Genomic DNA, 20,902 nt, shown 5'->3' with positions numbered 1-20,902 from the left:
TACAAACAACGACCCCTGTCTCCGACGAGATCAAGCCAATAAAGCAACCCGCGCCGATCCTACCAAGGTATATAGTACATCCGTAACCCCAAGCCTTCCTGTAATCGACCGCTTTCAATAAAATTAGATATCCTCTCCCTCAGCATCCACGTCCTCACCTCTAGCGGCCTCTTCCGTCGATCCTGATCCCGATCCCACATTATTTGCAGCAATCCCATTGACTTTGGCGCCATTAGTCTTCGTCGAGACAACAACCGAGTCTTCTGCTGCTGAGTCAAGAACTGCCACCTCCTGTTCTGGCCCCTTGCCTTCTGTGACACCTGGTAATTTGGCTTGGCGATCGACCCAGCCCGGCGGTAGACCAGGGCCACTGGTAGCGTTACCGTAATCGGATTTCTTCGTTCCCTTTGGCCATCTACCTGGTCCACGACCGGTCCCTCCAGTCTTCTTCTTTGAACTCTTGGGTCGAGACGAGGATGGTCGATGGCTGTTGCTGGGACGCTTCGGTCTGGGAGCACTGGCTGGGCGAGGGGCAGTCGGTCGACTGACGCTTGGTCGAGCTCTTTCTCGTCGACCACCAGGTACTGCAGGAAACACTTCGAAGCGGGTGAACGGAATGTTCTGGTATGGTAGTAGCCAGGCCGGGGGGCCTGCGGCTTTTGCATCTTCCATTTCAACGTCCTTGTCTTTCTCTTGCCCCGGCGCCACATCTTCGATGGACTGGACTGGCACTGGTTCCGCACTGTGGTTCTCGACTGGAGATTCCTGGGGCTGTTCTCCATTAATGTTCATTGGGGCATCGCCGTCTGCATCTGCATCTGCGACTACTTCGAGAGCAGACGCATCGTGCTTCTCCCCATTGACCATTGGCTGATGATCCTCGATGGCAGCCGTGCCATTTCCCTCGTCAATCTTGGCCTCGTCGTCTTCCCTTGGCGCGATGGTATTGATCGGTGGGCCGAGTTCAAAGTTGACGGCATTGGTTCGACCCATTACATACGGAGTCCAAACGAGAGCTTCGGATTTTAACTGAACGTAACCCTTGGCTTCCCACTTGCCCACGTATTCTCGGCAGTAATCCAAATCGACTCTAAAGGCATACAGCTTGGTCTGCGGGTCTCTGACAAGGGCCCTGAGACCTTCCAAAGCAGAAATGACATCGTCCGGGGTCATGCCGGTGTTGGCGGATATTCGTTTTATGCTGAGCCCTTCTGTTGCGTGTTTCTCGTCCTCCATCACCTTCAAAAAGTATCGACACAGAACCAGTCGCCAGTAATTGCGATATGAGACCAGGCCCATATCGGAGAGAGGCTTCTCTGGAGAGCCCGTCTTTTCCTCCACTTTGGTGAGCAAGTAGGAAAAGTCTATGAGCAAGTTGCCGTAACCTTTTCGTTGGTGTATTGGTAATGTCAGAATACACGAGACATTGTTCTGGCTACTAGCCCTCTTTTCTTTGGAAAAGTATCCCACAAAGTGATAACCTGTCTCGTTGTATTCGCATAAAACATAGAAAAGGAAGGGTTCAACGTCGTAATACAAAGTTTTCGAACCCAGAAACAGCTTGGCAAGAAGGCACAGATTCTGGCAGTAGACCGGGTTCTTGCGACCGTCAACTTCGAAAACCGAGACTGATCCATGACGATAGATCTCGTCTCCTGGTGGATGCTTGGCAGGGCATTTGAGTTTGTGCCTCCAAGCAACGTAGTCAGAGTTCATGTACTTCAGACAGAACTCGCAAATGTACAGCACGCGATTTATGCTGTATTCAGCAGGATACGGCGCAGCATACCAAGTATCGATCTCCCAGCCGCCAAAATCGATGCATTCGATCTCACTACCGTTGTTGCCGGACTTTTTCGACTTTCGGGTAGGGGGATTTGGGTCTTCTTGCATGGCCTGCAGAAGACGCGCTCTCCAGTCATCCTCGGCTTTCTTCAAGGTAGAGGTGAACTTGTTTCGATCATCCTCATCGGGGAGAGTCTTGGACGTGTCGGCCTCGACCTCAGTCAATATGCCGCCGTAGGGCTTGCCCTTCATCTCATCGGCCTCGTGGTCATAGAAGGAATAAAATGGTTGTGAGTAGTTGTCCGATGTAAAAGGCGTGGGAAGGTTAGATATAGTTGCAGCAGTAAGGTTGGCTCTGGCAACTGGAGCTGGAGCTGCAGCCAGGGCTTGTCGTTGAGGGGTCGGGCGCGTGGCACTGCCTGGCTGCCTTCTCTTTTCTCGCTTTTTGCGAGATAAGATTTCCTTAAGATTGCCAGGCTTGACATGAAGTTTAAGTACAAGTGAGGTACGAGTACGTTTCTCTATTGAGACGGGTGGGGGTCGTGGAACCTTGAGACGCACAGTTCTGGGAGGGTGGTGTCGCCCTGGTTCAGCACTTCCATTTCGTGCTGTGCTCTCTGACCCTGCGTCTTGGGACTGGTTTCGTCGTCGTTTCCTCACTGAAAGCCTATCTCCGTCATCTTCTAGCGATGAAGATTTGCGTTTTCTCAAGCTGCGAGGGGCGTCAATAGGCCCTTCATCAAGCTCGCTGTCATTGTCGCTTTGGGAGCTGGCATCTTCGTCATCGTTCACGTGCTGACCAGACTCATGCTCTCCTGGTACCTCCGGTACATGAGACTGTTGGGAGTGAATCTCGGCATTGTGGTCAACATCGTGATCCTCCATCTCCTCATCTTCACTCCCCACGTCGGATTCTTCTTTGCTGAAGCATTCAGGGCATTTCCAACTTTCGGGCGCTGGTATTGTCAGCATTGGCCACACTGTGCTTATTCACATATTGTAACCTACTGTTCTCCGCACTCAGTGCAGCCGCATCGCGCGCGCATTGTTGGTGAGCTATACTTGATAAGTTTCCAATAAAGAATATATACTGATGTGGTAGGTGAGCTTACCATTACCACCACAACGCACGCAGGCCAAATAAACTTCAAACTCCTCGCTGGGGTCTTCGTCTTCGTTATGGCCGCAGAAGACGCAGTTGCTTGAGGCGGCCGTCTCTTCATCTTCATGATCTTCCTCGGCCTCTGCGGCATCATCCCATGCAGCCCCCTCGTCTGACTCTTCGTCGTTAGCGCTTGGTGATTCGGATTTATCGCTTTCACTGTCATTTTCGTCGTCGCTTCTTGTCCCTGGTTGAAACTTGACGGCACCAACGCCTTCGTCTTCCTCATAGTCTTCTCCTTCAGCATCGATATCTTCATCCTCCTCAGCATCTACGTCGTCTTCTTCATGTTCCTCATCTCCTTCAATATCTTCGTGATCTTCTTCGTCGTCGCCTCGGGGAGGTCCAACACTGCCGTGAGAAGATGTCTGCGGAGGTGCCATGTAGTCGTTGTCCTCCTCTCCAGATGCGTCTACATCCTCGCCAGATGCGTCGTGGTCGCCGAACTCGGCATCGCCATTCTCTGCCGGAGCTTGATTCGTACCAGAGCTTCCTTTGCCTCCACTTGACCTAGATGCGACTGTTTTTGTTGTTTCGCCTGCCGTCTCATATTCAGCATCCTCGTCGGAAACCATGACGCTGTGTGGAAGCTCTTCAGCCATAGTTTGTGCGCCTGTCATGGTTACCCCCGCGTCCCAAAAGAAAAGATCCTGAAACGAGAGCCTCGAGTTTGCATATCGGTCGCTTTCGGTAGGTTGCGAAGGGTTTCTCGCAGTGTGGTCACGTCTGCTTCATCGCGGTACGCGGGCTTGCATCGAGGGACGGCCAGGAGCGAATGCGCAGTACAAGTTACTGGAACGAAAATTTCGGAGTGGATTGACACGCCCAAGTTGGTTTGAACCACGCGTTCGTAGAGAGTCTAAGGATCGTAGAGATGCGATAGGAAAGCCGCTGAATCACGTCGCGTCAACTTGTGTGATATCAAACAGCAGTCGCGGGAGCTAGTTGCCACAGTGCGTGCGACAGCTGCTTAGGGAGCAAGCCCTTCCAGGGAAGAGAAAATAAGTCCGGAATTTTAAAAGCGAAAGTGCTTGTCAGCGGATTATTGAAGATCCTATAGTATACAAGTCTAAGGAAAATAAATTAGGTGATTCCTTTGCTTCAATTCGTTTTTCAAATGCCTTGGGAGTGCTGAATGATTGTCAAAATAAAGAAACTGGAGTTTGCTGCTCCTTTTCTTCTGTTCTCTTGCTAAGGTAGGCTTCTACTGTTGAGGAGCTTGGTAGCACACTGTGCGACAGGTCCCCTCAGTTACTGTACCACGACGCAGGGATAGGTAGGGAGTTTCTGGCCTCAGGCACCGAAATCTGCATCACCAATCGCTGAGTCGTCAATGGCTCGGTTCGACGTGAGCTTCAATTCAAGGCCCGTTTACTCGGTAGACTCACGACCATCGCGACGAACCCGGAAAACAGGTCAGGCTTGGCCAATTCGAACTCTCGTTCTCCGATAAATACGCCGAATACCTTCGAGTCTGCTCAGGCAGCGCCGCCGTCACGATGCCCGTCCCCTTTGAGGCTCTTCTTCCCTATGCCATCATGATTGGTGTATGTCACCGTCCGATCTCGCTACCGCATGATACCGAAGCTCACTGATGATTGATAGATGTTCGGTATCTCTGGTACGGGTCTTGCCGTCGTCAAGAACTGGCAGAACGAGGGCAAACGACCTCGTTACTCCGTGGATCAATGGGATAGAGTAAGTCATGGAAATTCGACAGTATCTTCAATACTAATTAGTCTATAGCAAAGTACGATTTAGATCCAGCCGAACAATAACTCGAGCGCACTAACAAATTGAATAGTGATGGACCGTGACCGCCGACTTACGGGAACTCTACGAGGACAGACAGACAAATCAGAAGCGCCTTTAGGCTTCGAGTTGAACAACCCTTGGAAGGTTTGTTTTTCTATTCAACCGGCGATTCAAGCATTAATTCGATCAAACAGTTGGAGAAGCGCTTTTCTTAAACAGAAATTTGGAACCGAGGGCAAATTACCAGAGACGACAGCCCAAAACTGCAATTGTAAATACATATATCTGGGGTACTTGTAGCAAGGCATTGAAGCCCATGAGACGGATGGACAGCGGCTAAGAGAAAGAATAAAACAATTTCAAACCAAGTGCTTTGCTCAAGTGATGGTGCAATGGGACGACAGAAGTATTGTTATCGACCGCAAGGGTATCCATTATATCGCTATCTCTGCTCTATTCTTATTCAGACCCTCCAACAATGTGCAGGCCTGGCACATGGTCTGACTCGACATGTAACCACATTTGACACATTTCCCTAGGTTCTGTTTTGGCGTAGGTGTCTCCTTTTGCTTCTTAGTCCTTATTGGCAAGGGAACTGCATCGTCCTTGGGTGTTCCATTGGATGTGATCTCTGTCTCGAGAGCTGCAGACTCGTGCTTTTTCTTCAGGCTGGCCTCGACCTGGGCCATCTCGTTACCAGAAGTCCGCCCGTTGGCTGATCCGCAGCCTCCAAGTCCCTCGCCTTCGTCGCAGCCACACGCAGCTTGGCCCTTGTCTGGTGTAAGTCGAGCCATGTCCTCTCCGCTTCGTACAATGTCGAGAATTGCACTTGGCCGCACTTTCTCCAGATTCTTGATAAGCCCACGTGCTGTTCCCCTGAAAGCCTCGGGGCTGTAAATACACTCTGTGCTGAAGTAGTCCAGCTTCTTGTGATGTGCGTAGAGTACGATCTCCTTCTCGTATGCGTACTTGAGAGGCTTGCTTCTCTTGACCTCACTGTTTGCGTTTCCAGTAACAATACTGGTACTTCGGGATAAGCGTGGCATGTCGCCTCGTAACAGATTCATGAGAACGGTCTCGGCAACATCGTCCGCGTTGTGACCAGTGATGACATGCTGAATGGCCAGCTTCTTGGCTCCTCGATCCAGAGCCTGTCGTCTGAAAACACCACAGTATGTGCAGTTTCCCTTCTTTCCGATAGTCTCGACAACCTGGTCCATGGTCCATCCGTACAGTTCGTCGTAGCCAACAATTTCCAGGGGCATGTCGTACTGAACAGCATTTCGCTTGACTGTCTCTAGAGAGTCGTCCCGATATCCTTTGATGCCCTCATCGACACTCAAAAGTACTAGGTCAAGTCCATAGTCGTGTCGTTCGTTCAAAGTCTTCATTACAGATGCCAGCACTGTCGAATCCTTGCCACCTGAAGCACCAATAGCAACTCTTTCACCCGGGAAGAAGAGGTCTGATGATGTGATTGTGTGATGGACTTCATCCTCAAACACTTTGATGAAGCAGTCTCGGCATAGCTTATGGTGGTTCTTGGGTCGCTTTACAACAGCTCGGTTGTTTTGACACCGAACGCAAGGTGTAGGTGCCATTTTGCTGTTAGTGGAGTTTGAAAGTCCCAACTGAGTCTCAACTGGTTGGGTCTTTGTGATGATTTAGATGGCCAAAAGAAGTGGACGGCCTGTCTAAATACAGGAGTCTTTATGTCGACCGAGTTCAGTTGATTTGTTGGGAAAGTCTCTTGGAATTTACGTTGGCTTTACAGATTCTAGGTAGCTTTCTTTTTTCCTTATTCAGATGTTGCCTCCCAATGATTGACTCAAGCAGTACTCCGTATGTTGCCTGACTGTAAGAGGAGTCATGGTCACGTGTGCTGCATTAGTCGTGAAAAAGATTGATCCCCTCCCCTGCCAGACCTTGCTTCTTCCAGCCAGTGGAGTCGTTCTTTTTTCTCAATGTGGGTACAGATTTCAAAGAAGCCCTAATTATTTTTCTCAGCAAAAAAGGCACTGACTCTCGCTTTTCTCCTCGACTTTGTTCTCCATCCACCATCGTGTCCTGGACTTTTGCTCTTCAACCCACGAGCAACTACTAACCCCAACTATTCAAGATGGTGAGTGACTGAAACAATCGACTCGACTCTAATGGCCACAGTTTTGTGAGTCAAATGCGCTTTATTGTGCAATTGAGCCACAGCGTCGCCCACACTCTGTGGGCGACATATGCTGTTGGTATTCCGCCAGTATTCGATCACTGTAACAGGTATCGAAGCTGGTGAAGACTTGGCTGGAGATGCGGCGTGTGCAGAAATGTCACGACCTATTCTCGTTAGAGTTCAGAGAAGACCTTTTGTTGGCTTGAACGCCTTGCTGATGTCTTCTTTTCTCAATGACAGCCTCCCAAGTCCGGCAAGAAGGTCGCTCCCGCCCCTTTCCCTCAGGGTAAGGCTGGCAAGAAGGCCGCCAAGGTTAGTGATTCTCTTCTGTTCCCTCTCTCTTTGGCGGCAAGATCGCTGACGTCTATAGAACCCTCTTCTCGAGAAGCGACCTCGCAACTTCGGCATCGGCCAGGACATCCAGCCCAAGCGAAATGTCTCTCGCATGGTCAAGTGGCCCGAGTATGTCCGCCTCCAGCGACAGAAGAAGATCCTTCAGATGCGACTGAAGGTTCCCCCGGCTCTCGCTCAGTTCCAGCACGTCCTCGACCGCAACACTGCTGCTCAGGCCTTCAAGCTCCTCAACAAGTATCGACCTGAGACCAAGGCCGAGAAGAAGGAGCGTCTCCTCCAGGAGGCTACCGCCGTCAAGGAGGGTAAGAAGAAGGAGGATGTTTCCAAGAAGCCCTACACTGTCAAGTACGGTCTCAACCACGTTGTTGGCCTGATTGAGAACAAGAAGGCTTCTCTCGTCCTCATCCCCAACGACGTCGAGCCCATTGAGCTCGTCGTCTTCCTTCCTTCTCTTTGCAAGAAGATGGGTATCCCTTACGCCATTGTCAAGGGCAAGGCCCGTCTCGGAACGGTCGTCCACAAGAAGGTATGTTGATCGAAACCATGAACTCAAATCCGCGTCTAACAAGTCACAGACCGCTGCCGTCCTCGCCATCACCGAGGTCCGTTCCGAGGACAAGAACGAGCTCTCCAAGCTCATCTCCGCTGTCAAGGACGGTTACCTTGAGAAGCACGACCAGGCCCGCCGACAATGGGGTGGTGGTATCATGGGTCCCAAGGCTCAGATGAAGATCATCAAGAAGCAAAAGGCTCTTGAGGCTGCTACCAAGATCTAAGGCTATTTGTTTATACCCCTCACAATGCATTGCGATTTCGGGATCAAACGGTGTTCCACGGTTCAGGGCATGGAAAATGAATGATTTTTCTCGGGTTACGTTTCGTCCCATCCCTCTTCGCAGTGACCAGTGAGGCCAGTCTTATGACCCTCCTAAAAAAAATAGATGATGAGCTTGCTTCTTGGACAAGACTTCAGCGTAAAGTGAATGTTTCGCCTTTCAAATGTCCTGTCAAGATGATCCCCATCTCTGGTCTCATTAAATGCATTCTACGTGCTCGTGCAGGCGCATTATTGGTTTCGTATGATGTTGCTAGAGCTGGCATGCAAAACTTGTTGCATGTTGCCATTTCTGCTATTGAAGGATTAGTCAGGCCGTGGCTGTCGAAGCGGTTCATTTCTCAAGATACAACGCCAAACACGGTCCTTGACCATGCTCAAGTAAACGTGACGTATGTCGTTGCACCGTTTGCATTCACACTGATCAATTTTGGATGGATTTATCTTGGCTTAATCACTTCGGACCCTATTTGCTATGTCGTCAACCTGAGGTGGAGTACCCATAGTTTTAGAAACCCATGATCCAGCTTGATTGGAGAGAGGAAATCCAAGATAATCACAGCCGACTCAAACACTTGCGTCCCCTTCAAGCCATGCCCTAAATTCATCTTATCGTCAAAAAAGAAGCTATTCCGTTGCCATTGCCGATTTAATTTCCCCTCGTCTGTCGCCCCACTTGGTGTGTTTGTGTGTTTATAAACATCGCTCAACTCATTCAAACAACAAAAGGCGCCGGCGGGCAGTGTAACTAACTGCTTTCGATTAACCGAAAACAAGCTTGAAGATGTCGTTGTAGACGAAGTACTGGCCATTCGCGTCGCGGGCGAGCTGGAAAGACTGGCTGAAGTTCATGGGGCGCTGCTCCTCATCGACCTAATATTTGTTAGTGGGCGCATTTCAGGAGGTTGTGGGATAGTCGGAAACATACAAGGAGGGCACCGGTAATGAGAATAATCACACCGCCCTGGTCATTGGAGGGCTGGGCATCGAGGGTAGAGACTTGGTGCTTGACCTTCTCAAAGGGGAGGCCCTGTTGGAGAGATTGTTAACAACGCCGACTCGAAGTCGCTGGTGACGAAGGGGTGCATACAGCAAGCTTCTCGGTAATAGCCTGGGTGCCCAGGACGGAAGCAGACTCGAAAGTCAGCATAGAGTGGTCTCGCTATTACCAGGGTTAGCGGGTTGTTCGTTCTTCTAGAGTTCTCGTCGTTGGGCTGAAGGGCCACCCACGTAAAGAGCAGCGAGACCCTTGCGATCACTGTCGAAGGTGTTGTAGTAGAACTCAACAAACTGCTCTGTTTGTTTTTCGTTAGGCTTCTGTTCACGATCGTGTGGGTTGGACTCATAAATCAGTCCAGTAGGGTTCCAAACATACTGGCAACTTCCTCAAAGTCTAGAAGTGTGCGCGGTTAGATTCTGTCGTCGTACAGCCATTCCAGAGCAGTAGAAACTCACTTCCGGCCATTTTGAAGTCTGGGGACCTGTCCTGGTCGTTTTAATCGATAGTACGTCTAGGGAAGGGGAATCAAAAGGTTTGAAGTAGGGTAGAGAACCGTTGGGTTGTCGCAAAGTCTGCCCGAGGGGAAAGCAGTGGAAGCGAATAAGGAAGAGACAGATGAGATCGAATGGATGGATGGTGGGGTTGAGGGGCACAGTGCAGATTAGGCACACACGTCAACGATAATGGACTGTTGCCCGCAGAAACACACTGAAGAACGGGGACAGGGCTGTGCTTATACAGTGCGGCCTCGTTATAGGCATAAATGGCGGGATGGAGCTTGGATATGCCGATAATTGACCTTACCCCGGTCCGCCGACTGAATAAAATTGCGCTGGAGCTGCTTTTAAAAAACTTTCTTTGCCTTCAACAACAATTCAGTTTCAACCACAATTGGTTCCCGCAGATATTTTCAGGCGGCAACGCTCTTGAGAATATGCAGACGCGCTCTGCAGCATCAGGATAACACATCTGCGGGTTCTTTCAAACCAGTAACAGTAAGGTACGTTTACATGACACGACACAAGAATACACGTCTCGATGCCTCCAGCGCACACGCTGGTCGCGTTCATCGCCCTCCCTACCTTTGCATGATGACAAACTCTTCCATTAAGAACGGCCAACTGAATCTCTATGTTGATTTCAAAATTATCAAGCTCAACAGTCTGACATGTCTTCCTCTCATTCATTCTTTGCACAAACGAACGTGTCAGAAGCACTTGGCTAACATGGCAAAAAGTTTAGTAACCGATTGGTACGACGATTGTGAGGTTCCTTTCATTGTCGGATTTTGGCTCGTTGAGTCGGCTTGTTCCTGAGAAGCTATAATAGAATGCTATCAATTGATTATTACTCTGACCTTGATTTCATTACTGGGCCTAATCCTGGACCAGTGGCATGCACACTTCGTGAATGTACTGATTATGGCCAGTCGTATATTTTTGCATACAGTTAATCGATTCACCGAACACTGATTCCTTCTGCTGGCTCAGACTACTCGATTGTAGAACCTTCTAACCTCTAGTAAGTAGTAACCCCCCATGCCTCCTCAAGATCAAGAGTTGCTTGTTTTCCTGAACCAAGAAATGACAGGCCGCCTCGATACAACATGAGCCACTTGCTTCCCAAATCCTAGAAGCACCCAATACTTCCTTAACCTTCGCCAATACACCACATAAACTTCATAGTGAAAATTTTATATCTTGTGCTGTCAATACTCGTGCCAGTCAAGGAGTAAACCCTTCGACCGAAGAACTGGTCCATCAGTCTATGTCCAGGCTGCTAAGGCTGTCCGTGTCGACACCCAACGGCTGCTTTATGTTTGGAGCAAAGCCGTCCTTTTTTGTCGTTTTCCTTCGTAATTCAATGAATAGACTTTTCCGCCAAAGTCTGTAAGATCGATCGAAAATCGAGGATTCGCCATGATCATAGCTATAGCTCCTCCTCATCCTCAACCTCAACCTTCGGTTTTTGGGTTTCGATATTGGAGGGTGTTCCTGACCCCGACCCAGATCCCCCGGAAACAGCTGAATCTACCTCTGACTTCAAGCCAGATCCTGTTGAGAGGTTCAGACCTCCCGATCCGTAATCCACACTGGGTCGGTATTTCTTGAGAGGACTCTGGAAAATTGACTTGCTAGGGGTATCAAGGCCTACAGCATTCGAGAGAAGATTGTTGGCGGGAGAGTCCCCTGTGGTAGGCACTTGCGACGTGGATTCGCTAGCTGCGGTCGGGGTTTGTGACAATTCCGGTGTGGCCAAGCTGTCTGGGTCTGCAGAATGCGCCCTCTTAAGCTACATCATATTGTCAGTTCAAAATTAGGAAGATATAACCGCGGAACTTACGTGAATACGATCCACGCCCTCAGCGAGTTCACCCTGGAATTTGACGTCTTCTGGCGCAAGTTTGGCGTTCACATCTTTTGCGTACACTTCCTCCATCTTGCCAAGGTTCTCGTCATCCTCTTCATCATCATCGTCGCTATCATCGGCGATGTTTCCATTGCTCTTCTTTCTAGCCTTGCGTCGTCTCGAGGCTTCGGTAGCCTGATCACGGAAAGCGGAGAAGCCGACGGTGCCGCCAGCCTTGAGAGGTCCGAGGCTGGAGAAGTCGAGTTGGCCTGACCTCCGTTTGGCTGATCCAGGGGTTGTCTGAGGGTTCTTTGAGGACTGTAGAACCCCGATCTTTTGCAATTGTCCTGCAATGTGGGTTAGTGTACGGTCCTCAGAAGGCCCGGCAATACTTACGCTCTCCTCGGTAAAAGAAGGTAAAGACAGCGTAGGGCTTGTCTGGCCCGTCAATGCCTGTGACTGTCTGTGTACTGATGGTCTTCGGATCAAGAGTCTTGGGCTTTGCGAAACTTGTCGTGTGTTCAACGTCGGCGTCGATGCCATTTCCTTCCTTAGAGCCCATGTCATCTTCGTCACCGTCGTGAGCACCGAACTGGGGTGAGTATTCGCCCTTCTTGATTTCGCCCGAGGCAAGCACGCGGAACATAGCCACCTTGATCTGCCCAGTCGCCTCAGGGGGTTCGTCATCGTCGTCGGACCATGAATCAGAGTCGTCCACGACAGCTTCAATAGGAGACTTGTCGTCGGCGCCATAGCGTAGTGTGTCCCTGCGTCCTGTAGATCCCTGTTCCACGTCGGCACTGGCGTTTCCTTCCATGGCCCGTTGTCGTCGGCGGCGTTTCTCAAACTTTTGACGACGCTTTTCTAGCTTCTCGGCGGCATCATGGCCTTGTAGGTCCAGGCCGTTGAGCCAACGCTCGAGACCAACCTCGCGGAATAGAAATTCTCGCTCAGCCAGACCGCCACCTTCAGAGTCTGGCACCTGGACCCAGCGGCTGTTGACCCATGTTTCTTCACCTGGTCGCAGAAGAGTAGCAACTTCCTCCTTGGCTCGACCGTCAAAGTAGATGTAAGCAGCGATGGTCTCATTTTCGGAGTTGGTCATGGGGATGTATGGGTTCACAACACCAGAGGACTTGTTCCGATCGCCGGTGTTCAGACCGCCGACGAACTGAGGCTTCGGGTAGGGGTTATCATCACTTGGCTTCGGGGTCGAGTATGGGATAGGCAAGCCGGGGGTGAGAAGGGTGATGGAGATGGCGAATTTTGCAGGCTCGGGTTTGTTTGACTCAGCGAGCTGAGGTTGGGGCACAGGAATGTAGGTACTGATTCTCGAAAGACGGGATTGCTTCTGCATGCCATACTCTGGCAGCGGGGCAGAGTTCGCATGAATGCTGACCGCAATGCCCTTGAAGCAGGGCATCGTGACGGTAGGTGGTGTGCTAGGGTAGGTGGCTGGTGTATGTATATAGATTCGAGAAGAGGGGAGGCAGAGAGAAGTTGATCACGGCGGTAGTTGTGTATGTAAGACTTGAGCGTGACGTCTCGTCTCGTCCCGTCTGCGTCTAGGCTCGTTCAAGGCTGGGCGAAGGTGAAGGCGAAGGCGAGGGGTCAAGCTAAGGAGTCGCAAAGAGTGAACAGCAGAAGCAGTCGGTTGCTCGCTCGCAGGTGCTAAACACAGCACATGCGGTCAGGTCGGTGTACTCAGCTCAGGTCTGGGTCTGGCCTCTTGGTGATTATCGGGTTCAGAGTTGATTCGGGAGACGTCGAGAGGAACAAGCGGGCGGGCGGGCGGTGGAGGGAATCGTAGTAGTTGGCCCGCAATGAGTCCAGGTAAATCGAGCTAGTAATAGCGGTCGGTACGTAGCGGTAGCGGTAGCGGCACGATTGCTGTCAGGTACCTTACCTTACCAGGTAACTTGGGGGTGGTCGGGGATGGCTAGGTGAGGTGGGATGTGGATTGTGGTGGAGACGTCGAGTTGTTCGTTCAGTTCAGTGAATGAGAACCATGTCTCTCTACTAGGTAGGTAATTAGTGTGAGTGTGAATGGATGTGAAAAGGCGAGAATGTACATACCTACACAGAATAAAACGAAAAGCCAATGAATGCTAGCGACGCCCGGCGGTGTTGTTGAGTTACACTACACTAAGCCAGGTACCTCTAGTTAGTAGGTACCGTAGGGAAGAAGGATGCACAATGCGTTTGACTGTCGGCAACAAAAAGAAACCAGGTGGAGGAGGGGCTTGAGGGGCTCTGAGAAATGGGTGAGTGTCCCCTAAGCTACAGCAAGATGCTCAGGTACAATGGGAGGTCACGACAGCCTGAGCCCAGGCCCCGCCTAGAGGCGTTGAAAACATGCATGTGCACAGAAGAATTAGTTAGTGAATTTCAACGGAAAGACTTCAATGTGTACCTAGGTAGTGTACTATAGTAAGTGACTGGACATTGATACGCTCTTCAAACAGTATGAGTTGATTAAATGCCATCGTATTCTTGCATTGATGTCACAAAACTTTCAGTCGTTGTCAATGGTGGGATGCCAAAGACACAGTCAACAAACGGTGAAAGTGAATCGCCCGTACGCATCAACAACGAACGCCTTGGAACTACCTACCTTAGGTAAGTAACTGACCGTCGGTAGCCAGGCAAACGACTTGACTTGTAAATTACAATCCAACAGATGTATCCATCGTGGTGAAGCCGAAGGAAGCGCGCGCTGCTATTCTTAATAAAAGGCGTTCGTTCTTTATTGACAAGATACTTACCTATAGTAGGTAGCCAAAAACAAACGCCAACCTCTACTACCTGTTAATGAGCTCGTCATCGAATTACAGTTCAACTTACTTGGCATGCATATCGGATCAGCATAGTCTAACTTACCAGGCAGTTTCCCCTGCATAATACACACAAAATCCTCAGCTGACAACACATTCTTATTCTAGTACTGCATATCATAAGCCACGGGTATCTGCTTCCACTCATTACACTCGGTCTCTCTCTATATTAAGGCCTCGCAAAGCTTGCCTCCTCTACAATTTATTACGTGATGTTCGCCTTCGAATGCTTGAAATTCCCTCTTCACTATAACTCGTTCCGATGCCCGAATCCTTGTGTTGCACATCGTCGTCATCATCGTCAAAACTCCCCTCATCTTCGTCATCAGCGTCGGCTCCTGCTCGAGGAATCTCCGATAAAGGCTGTTCAGGGTCCACCTCTGGTTTGATCTCGGGCTCGTACTTGAGCGGCTGCTGTCTTCCATATGTTGGATAGGTCTCTGCGCGATCTGTGTCCTCATCTTCATAGTCATATCGTTCTGCCTCAAGCCTCCTGGTCTTGCCATCGGCATCTCCAGGTGGTGACCCTGAAGCCATGCTCCAAAGTCCCCAGGCGACACCCATAAAAATAACTTCAAAAGCCCAAAAAACAAGGGTCAATGCGATGAATGTCGAGATGCGATAGTGAACCATCATCCACCGGAGACCCCGAAGCTGAGCCGTGAGCTGAAGGTAAGCATGGTAAATCTGAATGGTCTGGCCCGCTTCAACCTCCACATACGCTGACTTTGGGAGATCCGAGGCTCTTGAGAACAAGACTCGCTCTGCCAACGGGATGGTCATCGAGTTCGTGCTTGAACCTGGTGTGAATAAGTGGTAAAGGAGGAATAGCACGCGAGACGCAACCGATACTAACGGGTCCACGTAAGGGAAAAGAGCAGGCCTGCGTGAAGTGAACAGTACATTGGCCCCTTCCAGTCCTTGGTGTAGCGATGCGTGACGTTCCGCCGCAGCATGCAGCCCAGCATCAGCTTGCGAGTCGACCATGTGCAGGGTAATCATGAAGTTGCCGCGCTCCACGTTTGGGTTCGAGCGAGGCATCGCTAAAATCAACGACACATCGTACTCCTGCTGCGTCTTCATTGGTGGCGTCTGAAGGGAGGTGATTCCATACGGGTTGATGCCAGAGCTGTAACAATGCTGTTAGTCAGGCGAGCAACATGCACAGCATCATAACCCACCCATATTGGAGATGTAATGGCAAAGTTACGACCTCGTGAGGAAGGAAATTCTGGAAAAAGAGCAATGAGGCTATGGCAGCCGTGCAAAAGAGGGTTGCTGCTGTCGAAACGAGGAGTACGGTGTTGACGACAGCTCGCTGAACAGGTTTAGACGTGATAACACGGGCGGTTTCTTGTAGGGTTTCCTTGTCAAGCAAAGTCAGTCGCGAATGGATGATGAATAACATGACAACTAACCATGCTATAGTGCTTCAGATTATTCAGGTCATTAGTATAGAAGACATGGGTATGAGTATGAGCTTGGGAGTCATAGGTCGCGAAATTGAAGGGAGCAAAGGTCAAAGGGAGTGAGCGAGTGAGTGAGTGAGTGGCATGTGAAGGCGGCAAGCTAGGTACCTATAACCAGGCTGAGGGAGAAAAGAAAACCCAGGACCTTTATCCTGACTGACAAAAAGACTTGGGTAACTTTGGCCTAAGCTCAAGGCACTCTGTGCTAAGTTTATTTTAACATCCTCTTATGTTTTCTTGCTCCCTGAGGCCAGGGCAGCTTTGGAGCTCTAGCGGCTTCAACGTCATAATTCGGTGCGTACCCACCTTAAGGTAGGTAAGAGGATATCCATCACGACGACGGGAGAGGCAGAAATCAAGCAATTGACAAGGTTAATTTCAACACATTAATTCAGAATATCTAATGTTTCAATGACATCTACAGACGATGATCCAATCTTTCCCAATAATCGTGACACAAATAAAAAATAAAGATAGTCTGAAGTAACAATAACAACAACGTCAGCGCTTCCATGCCAAATATCTGCTGTACAATATTACAGCGTAGCGAAGGTGTAAATCAAGTCGTGAACCAATTTCGTCGGGGCCCTTTTCCTGCCGTAATCCTAACCTACAATTCAATCATTCCACAAGAAATATCTCAAAAATTTGTCCATCAAGTCGCTCATATCATAAGAGTCTAGCACGCCGCAAGGTAATTGCTTGGGACCAGCCCGACACTTCCGTCTCCGCCGTGGACTTCAGCCTCCCACCATCCATCGTCTTGGTGACGGAGGACCGCAAGATAGTCACCCTTGCCAAAGCTCAACTCTTCGGGAATGGCTGCTTGATACATGTACAATGCGCGTGCTGTAAAAAGGTCATGTTAGCTCTCTTCCTCTGTTTGATACTGGCTAATCAAAGACTTACCATAATGCAGAATTGCTCTGCCATCTCCCGTATACAGCCGAGACGGATCAGCTACGCTCTGACTACGTTGACGGGTACTACCATCATCATAGTAGCTCATAGCCCTCGAAGCAGGGCGGCTGCCTCGACTCCTCTGAGAACCATAGGGATCATCAACCGGCGCGAGCTGAATTGCCATGTCGCTTCCTGCATAGCTGCTTCCGGGGCGATTCTGCTGGGCATAAGGTGAAGGTGAAGGCCCGCGGCTAGCAGCCTGCTGGGGTGACTGGGGATAATACCCTTGGGCAGATCCATGCTTCTGTGGTGAACTCATGACGGACGGAGAGCGCTGGCTAGCAGCGTAAGGGTTGGGCGAAACCGATCTGTAGCTCATGTTGTCGTTCATAGGTGGCTGTGGAGACACGCTACGAGCTGGTGCTGGCGAAGTTGCTCTGGGCATATCAGAGCCCCTGGTGCCAGGTCGGGAACCAGGCGACGATCCGTAAATACCAGATCCGCCACGAGACATGTCACTTCCCCTCGTGCCTGGTCGCGAAATAGGAATTCCGCGAGTGTCCGATCGGGGCATCTCGCTTGCTTTGGTTCCCGAACGTGCCACAGGTGGTGTACTATAGCCGCCAGTATCCCCTCTACCCATGTCAGTGCCCCGAGTGCCTGGTCGAGGCATGGATGCTGAGCTATAGCTTCCAGGCTCGCCGCGTCCGTTATCGGTGGCTCTAGTAGGCTGTCGTGACACAGGGGACGCGCTGTAACTACCAGACTCGCCCCTGCCATGGTTAGTGGTTCGAGTAGCCGGTCGTGAAGCACTTGGTGGAACACTCTGGGTTGGGGATGGCTCAGATCGCCTTGTTTCGGTTGCTCGAGTGTTGGTCCTAGAAGCAGTACTATTGAATCCTCCTGGTGAACCACCTCCACTCTCAAACATGCTTCGTGTCTGTGTGGTTGCCTTCTTGGTCGCTTCCTTCATTGCCCTAGAAGTCACTGCAGGTGGTGGGACACCCAGGCGTGAAACTGGGGTTTGGTATGATGGCGGCGGTGTTCCTCTCTTTGCCGCCGCAACATCCGGGTTCACAGGAGTCGGAGCTGTGCGAGAGGCTGAGGCTTGTCTTGAAGCAGCTTCTGATGCTGGTGCCGGAGTGGCAAGCCCAGAATAGTGATCAGCGGACATTCTCATTGATGACTGCTTGCCTAACGTGACACCTTTCAGCTCCGCAAGGGCTAGAGCGATTGGGTCTGTCTCCTCAGGTGTCTGTTCAGTGGCAGCTCCTGGCTTCTTCTTTGTGTCAGGGGTAGATACAGGGAAAACATTCTGTCCCACTCCCAGAGCCAGACTTGCATTGGCGTCGATGGGCTCGGGACTCTGAGTACGTTCTTTGGTGACAACATTGCTTGACTCTTGTGTTTGCAACTGTGGTCGGCGAACAGGACTACCCGAGTTTTGCGTGCTCGGTGCGTGCCATGTGTTCCTGTTTGATGACTGAAGATCCTTGTTGCTCTTGCGCCTGAATGGGCTGTGGTTCTTTAAGAAACCACCGCTCTTCTTCTTAGCAACTAATTTGACTGGGCTTGGACCATTGCTGACAGTAGGTGCGGGCGCCGGAGCGGGAGCGGGAGCTGGAGCAGCGACTGACACCGGAGCAGGGGCTGGTACCGGAGCAGGTGCCGATACTGGTGCTGGCGCTTGAGTTGGCACTGGGTTCGGCTTTATAGGATCCTGCTTGACGGGTGAGGTTTTGCCGCTCGGTGGTTCCACACTAGAGAACGAGTTGGGGTTAGAATAATCACTATGGGAGTCTCTGCTCGAAGGTCGAGCAGATGTCACCTGCGAACTCCGGTCCGAGATGGGGCTGGGCCCAGTCCTGCATAGCATCGTCATGCCGTCCAGGGGGTAAGGGTCGTGTGGTACGGCTGCAACAGCACCATGCTGGTTGGCATCATACGAGACATGACCTGCAGGTTGTTGGCGGCGATACGGGTCTTCCATTGGTCGCCGTACTTCCAGAGATGTTCTTGCATCCATTGATTGCCTTGCATCGGCACTGGGTCGAGACTGCATGGAAGGCCGAACTTCTCCAGAGTGGCGCATCTCCAAAGACGGTCTTGGATCCTGCTGTCGCATATCTGGATGTCGCATGTTCGAGTGTCTCATATCTCCAGATCTGCCATCTGCGGGTCTCATCTCGAGAGGCCTCATTTGTTGTTGCATGTGGTGCCCTGTATGGTGAGCAACCTGCTGGGATGGTTGCTGACGCTGAGGAGAGTACTGCTGCTGAGGAGGATGATGCTGCAGCTGCGAAGGGTGCTGAAGCTGAGAGTGGTGCTGCAGTTGGGAGGGATGCTGATGCTGGGGAGCATATTGCAGTTGAGCGGGGTGCTGCATCTGAGAAGGGCGTGGTATCTGCTGCTGACGCGATTGAGGAGGCGCCTGAATCTGCTGAGGTTGAGGCTTTTGAGTGCCGATTTGGAGTATCTCGTCAGGGGGCAGTGTCGCTGGCTTCTGGCTTGGAAGGTCACGTTTGCTTGAAGCAACTTCTCTGTGAGCCAGGTCGTTGGCCAGAGCAGAATTTGGATCATGATGCGACTCGAATGTCGAAGGTTGAGGTGACGACGAACGGAAAGCAGGGTTGATGCTGCGAGGAAATTGAGCGACAGAATAGTTGTCGTCTTCTGACGTCTCAGATTGGTTATCCGTCACATCTCCGCGACAGAAGTTGATATACTTGGGAGCATCTGGGATCTCCTGTCCGGTTCCCTTTTCAGTGATGAAAGTGATGATGTCCTTTTCCACATCCATAACCTCCAATGAGAGTCGGATCTTTTCGCACGACGAATCGTCACTAACGCAAACCGTGGAGGCGATATTGGCAAACGTCCACAAGCTACTCTTGGTGAAGTCGAGTCGTTCTTCCTCCAAATCTTGGAATTTGTCGGCGGCTGACTTCCACTCTCTGTTCCATCTTGTTGTCGTGTCTTCGAGGGCTTTAACTGCATTCTCGTACTCCGTGTTGGAAGTTGCAAGGCTGATCTGTGTCTTTTCGAGTTTGGCTTTGTTGCGACGTTCTTCTTGGCCCATTACCATGTGGCCTTGAGCAAGATAGCCCTTGATCTTCAAACACTCTTGCTCATACTTGTCTCGTGTCTGGAACCAAAAGTCAGTGTCCACGGCAATGCAGGGTCGAGAAGAGTAGTCTAACCTTGTTAACCTGCTGTGTCTGCTGCATCTTGACCTTCAATAGCTTTTCGACGGTGTTCTGGATAATCTTTCGTCGCTCCTTCATTCCGCCAGCAAAGGCAGCGAGTGGTTCCTCGAGCTCTGATTTCATTTCTGCGCCAATTAGTTGATGCTGCTTGGCCATCTGTTCGACTTCGCCTCGGACGGTATCCAACGATGTCTTCAATGTACCAGACTCCTGCGATCCTAAGGCTTTGCGACTCAGGTTCAATAATTTGCGGGAGTATTCCTCCTCAATCGACGCTCGAGCTGCAGCGTATTCAGTCAGGTAGGTTTCTTTGAACAACTTCACTTGTACGCACCGCCATAGAATGCTCGTAGTTCATCGCATGTAGTCTTGGCCGCAGTCATGCGACTCAGCAGCGGCGCCACGCCGGCATCTTCTTTGCCCCAAAAGTTGTTTGCGACTGCAGTATCATGTATCAGTCAAAGAAACATCAATACGTCGTTCAAGTTTGCTCACAAGACAGCGCAACAGCTGGGGTTTCAACCGTTGATGCGGGCATGATGCCCAAGGGTGTTCAATTTCAAATGTCAAGACAGACGGAGGTTATGTTGTTCCAACGAATATGGATGATTAAGGACCAGCCTGAGTCGCGCTACTCTCCACACTAAGCACAGAGGAAGCGAGACAAAAAGGATATCTGGTATGTAGCCCTTTCAATGGTGATAAAGGGAGTAATGTACGGTGAATGGAGAGCTAGCTGTATTGTTTTGGTGGCGTGTAGCTGTTGGCATAGCAACAAAAGGAGCACTGACCACCGGCGTAGGTAACAAGGAAACCTGGAGCGGCTCACGTGATGCGGGTATAGGCAGTGTGGATCCACTCGACGTATCGGGATTTGCCGTTCTCAAGGGCCTTGTCATTTTCAGTTACAGTACCTTGTCCTCCAAACCCAACATCGACCACCACCACCTTGTGTACAGACGTTCTTGACGATATCGATACTTGCATCACCACGCGCCATAAATATTTCGGGTCTCGTTGGCTTATTTGACGCCGAATCGCTACGGACTCCACCCCCCACCCTGTCAGTTTGTAGCGTTTTCGGCG

The 20,902-nt window shown here is 50.7% G+C and overlaps 6 protein-coding genes across 6 annotated transcripts; 1 reads left to right on the top strand and 5 right to left on the bottom strand.

Annotated features, from left to right (window-relative positions):
• Positions 1-123: 123 nt before the first annotated feature.
• FSUBG_8220 (histone acetyltransferase) lies at positions 124-3,567 on the bottom strand (the record flags this gene model as incomplete). The annotated part of the gene is made up of 3 exons (XM_036686606.1): positions 124-2,741; positions 2,794-2,841; positions 2,898-3,567. The coding sequence occupies 3 exons, from the start codon at positions 3,565-3,567 to the stop codon at positions 124-126; spliced, it is 3,336 nt and encodes a 1,111-aa protein (XP_036536269.1).
• Positions 3,568-5,136: 1,569 nt separating this feature from the next.
• On the bottom strand, positions 5,137-6,303 carry FSUBG_8219 (cytoplasmic tRNA 2-thiolation 1; the record flags this gene model as incomplete). The annotated part of the gene is made up of 1 exon (XM_036686604.1): positions 5,137-6,303. One exon carries the CDS (start codon positions 6,301-6,303, stop codon positions 5,137-5,139), a length of 1,167 nt encoding a protein of 388 aa, XP_036536268.1.
• Positions 6,304-6,821: 518 nt separating this feature from the next.
• Positions 6,822-7,996, top strand: FSUBG_8218 (60S ribosomal L8 protein; the record flags this gene model as incomplete). The annotated part of the gene is made up of 4 exons (XM_036686603.1): positions 6,822-6,824; positions 7,107-7,178; positions 7,237-7,746; positions 7,796-7,996. The coding sequence occupies 4 exons, from the start codon at positions 6,822-6,824 to the stop codon at positions 7,994-7,996; spliced, it is 786 nt and encodes a 261-aa protein (XP_036536267.1).
• Positions 7,997-8,817: 821 nt separating this feature from the next.
• Positions 8,818-9,520, bottom strand: FSUBG_8217 (nuclear transport factor 2; the record flags this gene model as incomplete). Its single annotated transcript, XM_036686602.1, has 6 exons — positions 8,818-8,928; positions 8,984-9,085; positions 9,146-9,217; positions 9,286-9,350; positions 9,431-9,448; positions 9,511-9,520. 6 exons carry the CDS (start codon positions 9,518-9,520, stop codon positions 8,818-8,820), a joined length of 378 nt encoding a protein of 125 aa, XP_036536266.1.
• Positions 9,521-10,984: 1,464 nt separating this feature from the next.
• FSUBG_8216 (beta-lactamase-type transpeptidase fold domain protein) lies at positions 10,985-12,827 on the bottom strand (the record flags this gene model as incomplete). The annotated part of the gene is made up of 3 exons (XM_036686601.1): positions 10,985-11,347; positions 11,399-11,751; positions 11,801-12,827. 3 exons carry the CDS (start codon positions 12,825-12,827, stop codon positions 10,985-10,987), a joined length of 1,743 nt encoding a protein of 580 aa, XP_036536265.1.
• Positions 12,828-14,433: 1,606 nt separating this feature from the next.
• Positions 14,434-20,354, bottom strand: FSUBG_8215 (PEST phosphatase interacting; the record flags this gene model as incomplete). The annotated part of the gene is made up of 9 exons (XM_036686600.1): positions 14,434-14,904; positions 14,960-15,038; positions 15,095-15,367; positions 15,420-15,660; positions 16,428-16,556; positions 16,617-19,755; positions 19,811-20,097; positions 20,151-20,255; positions 20,312-20,354. 9 exons carry the CDS (start codon positions 20,352-20,354, stop codon positions 14,434-14,436), a joined length of 4,767 nt encoding a protein of 1,588 aa, XP_036536264.1.
• Positions 20,355-20,902: the final 548 nt, after the last annotated feature.

The sequence above is a fragment of the Fusarium subglutinans genome, assembly GCF_013396075.1.
Source record: "Fusarium subglutinans strain NRRL 66333 chromosome Unknown NRRL66333_c0000111, whole genome shotgun sequence".
Lineage (NCBI taxonomy): Eukaryota > Fungi > Ascomycota > Sordariomycetes > Hypocreales > Nectriaceae > Fusarium > Fusarium subglutinans.
Note: the sequence above shows the minus strand (reverse complement) of the source record. Positions and strands in the feature narration are given on the sequence as shown.